Source organism: Pteropus medius, unplaced genomic scaffold (genome assembly GCF_902729225.1).
Source record: "Pteropus medius unplaced genomic scaffold, Ma_sr-lr_union100, whole genome shotgun sequence".
Classification (NCBI taxonomy): domain Eukaryota; kingdom Metazoa; phylum Chordata; class Mammalia; order Chiroptera; family Pteropodidae; genus Pteropus; species Pteropus medius.
Window position 1 is genome coordinate 29229687 of NW_024352787.1, and position 1426 is coordinate 29231112.

General features: G+C 53.4%; 1 protein-coding gene across 1 annotated transcript in view; it reads right to left on the reverse strand.

Moving 5' to 3' along the window:
- The window catches only part of LOC120591475 (mucin-17-like), a 28528-nt gene extending 27398 nt beyond the window's left edge, over positions 1-1130 (reverse strand). The window contains exon 1 of the mRNA XM_039848930.1: positions 1067-1130. Within this exon, the coding sequence (XP_039704864.1) occupies positions 1067-1130 (64 nt within the window). The remainder of the gene's footprint in view (positions 1-1066) is intronic.
- Between the last annotated feature and the right edge of the window lie 296 nt (positions 1131-1426).

The following is a 1426-nucleotide window of genomic DNA, read 5'->3' on the forward strand; positions in this document are numbered from 1 at the left end:
AAAAAAAAAAAAAAAAGAGGGGGCAAAGGGGTGAAGGAATGAGAGGAAGCCAGAAAGATCCCTGACTAAAATGCCACCATTAGGGATAGGTGACTAAGAGTCTGGAAGGCCTGGAAAGGGCCTTGGGAAGAGGCCCTCCAAACAATGTCACATTGAGGATCCGTGCCAAGTTATGGCAGGGTTCTGGTCAGTGAGCCAAGCTTTTAGAGTAAGCCAAGCCACTGCTCCACTTTGCCCCAACCTACCTCATCCTGCCTCCGTTTATCATTTTCATTCCCCCAGTCAGCCCTCAGATTGGTCCCCAGAAATGGCCCTTTCTCCCATGAGTGGTTTTGGGCCACGGAAGATACAGGTTTCAGGATTATGCTCAAATGTACTTTCACTCCTCCCACACCCCGTTTCCTCCTTGGAGAAGAGCTGGCCAGGATCTGGGGCCAGGGAGCCAGGAGCCCCTATTGCTCCTAGTTTCATGACCTCAGGGCAAGACAAAGTCTGGGACATGGTAGTTTGAATGACATCTACAGGGCCTGGTTATAAGCCCCCCATTTCTGCCTCTGAACCCCTTTCTTTCCCTGCTCAAGCCACTCCAGGATGTCATTTCAAGGCACTGGGAGTTCTGAGGCCCACAGTTTGGTTTCTGCCTTGGTTCTACTCCCCTTCTCTGGGAGCAGGGAGAGGCACAGGGAGCTCCTGAAAGGTCTGACAAGGACTCACTCTCATCCTCTGCCAACCTGAGTATGGTCTCCAAGGTCATGGATCCCAGAGCAGCTGAGTTGTAAATACCCTAGAGGGCCCAACCCTTGTTCTTTAGCAAGAGAAACAGGCCAGAAATGAACTAACTTGCCCCATGGTGAAACAGCTAACTCAGGCTAACTCAGATGAGCTCCAAAGCTCTGGCTCTTCCCCCCAAATCTCACTGTAGAGGAGAGAAAAGGGAAGGGGCATGAAGCTGAGCTCTGGCCCCTACCTCTGGCCCCAAGAGGCAGCCCTCCCTCAGGCATGGACAGATCCCAGAGACACTGATGGGGCTGGGGCTATGGGGGCTGTGGGGCCAGGGGTCACTCACCCAGCTCAACAGTAACACCAGGGGACAGGAACTGGAAGACAAGGGGTACCAGGCAGAACATCATTGTCACCGGTCTTGACGTTGGATCTCGGAAGGCAGCACACCTGCCCTCCACCCTTGTGGGAATGAGCAAATTAAACGTCAGCCAAGGAACCTCGTAAATAAATAGGCCCCAGAGCCCTTTGATCCCTGAGACATTGGAGATCTGGGGTCAAGCCTGAATCTGAGTCAGTCTGGGAGCTTCAGTCATGCTAGGCCAAAGGGTAGAGAGAGGAGGAGCCCCTCCCTGGCCAGGTAGCACATAGGCACGCCCCAATAGAGGGGCAGGCACAGAGTATGGAGCAGTCTAGGAGAACTGAG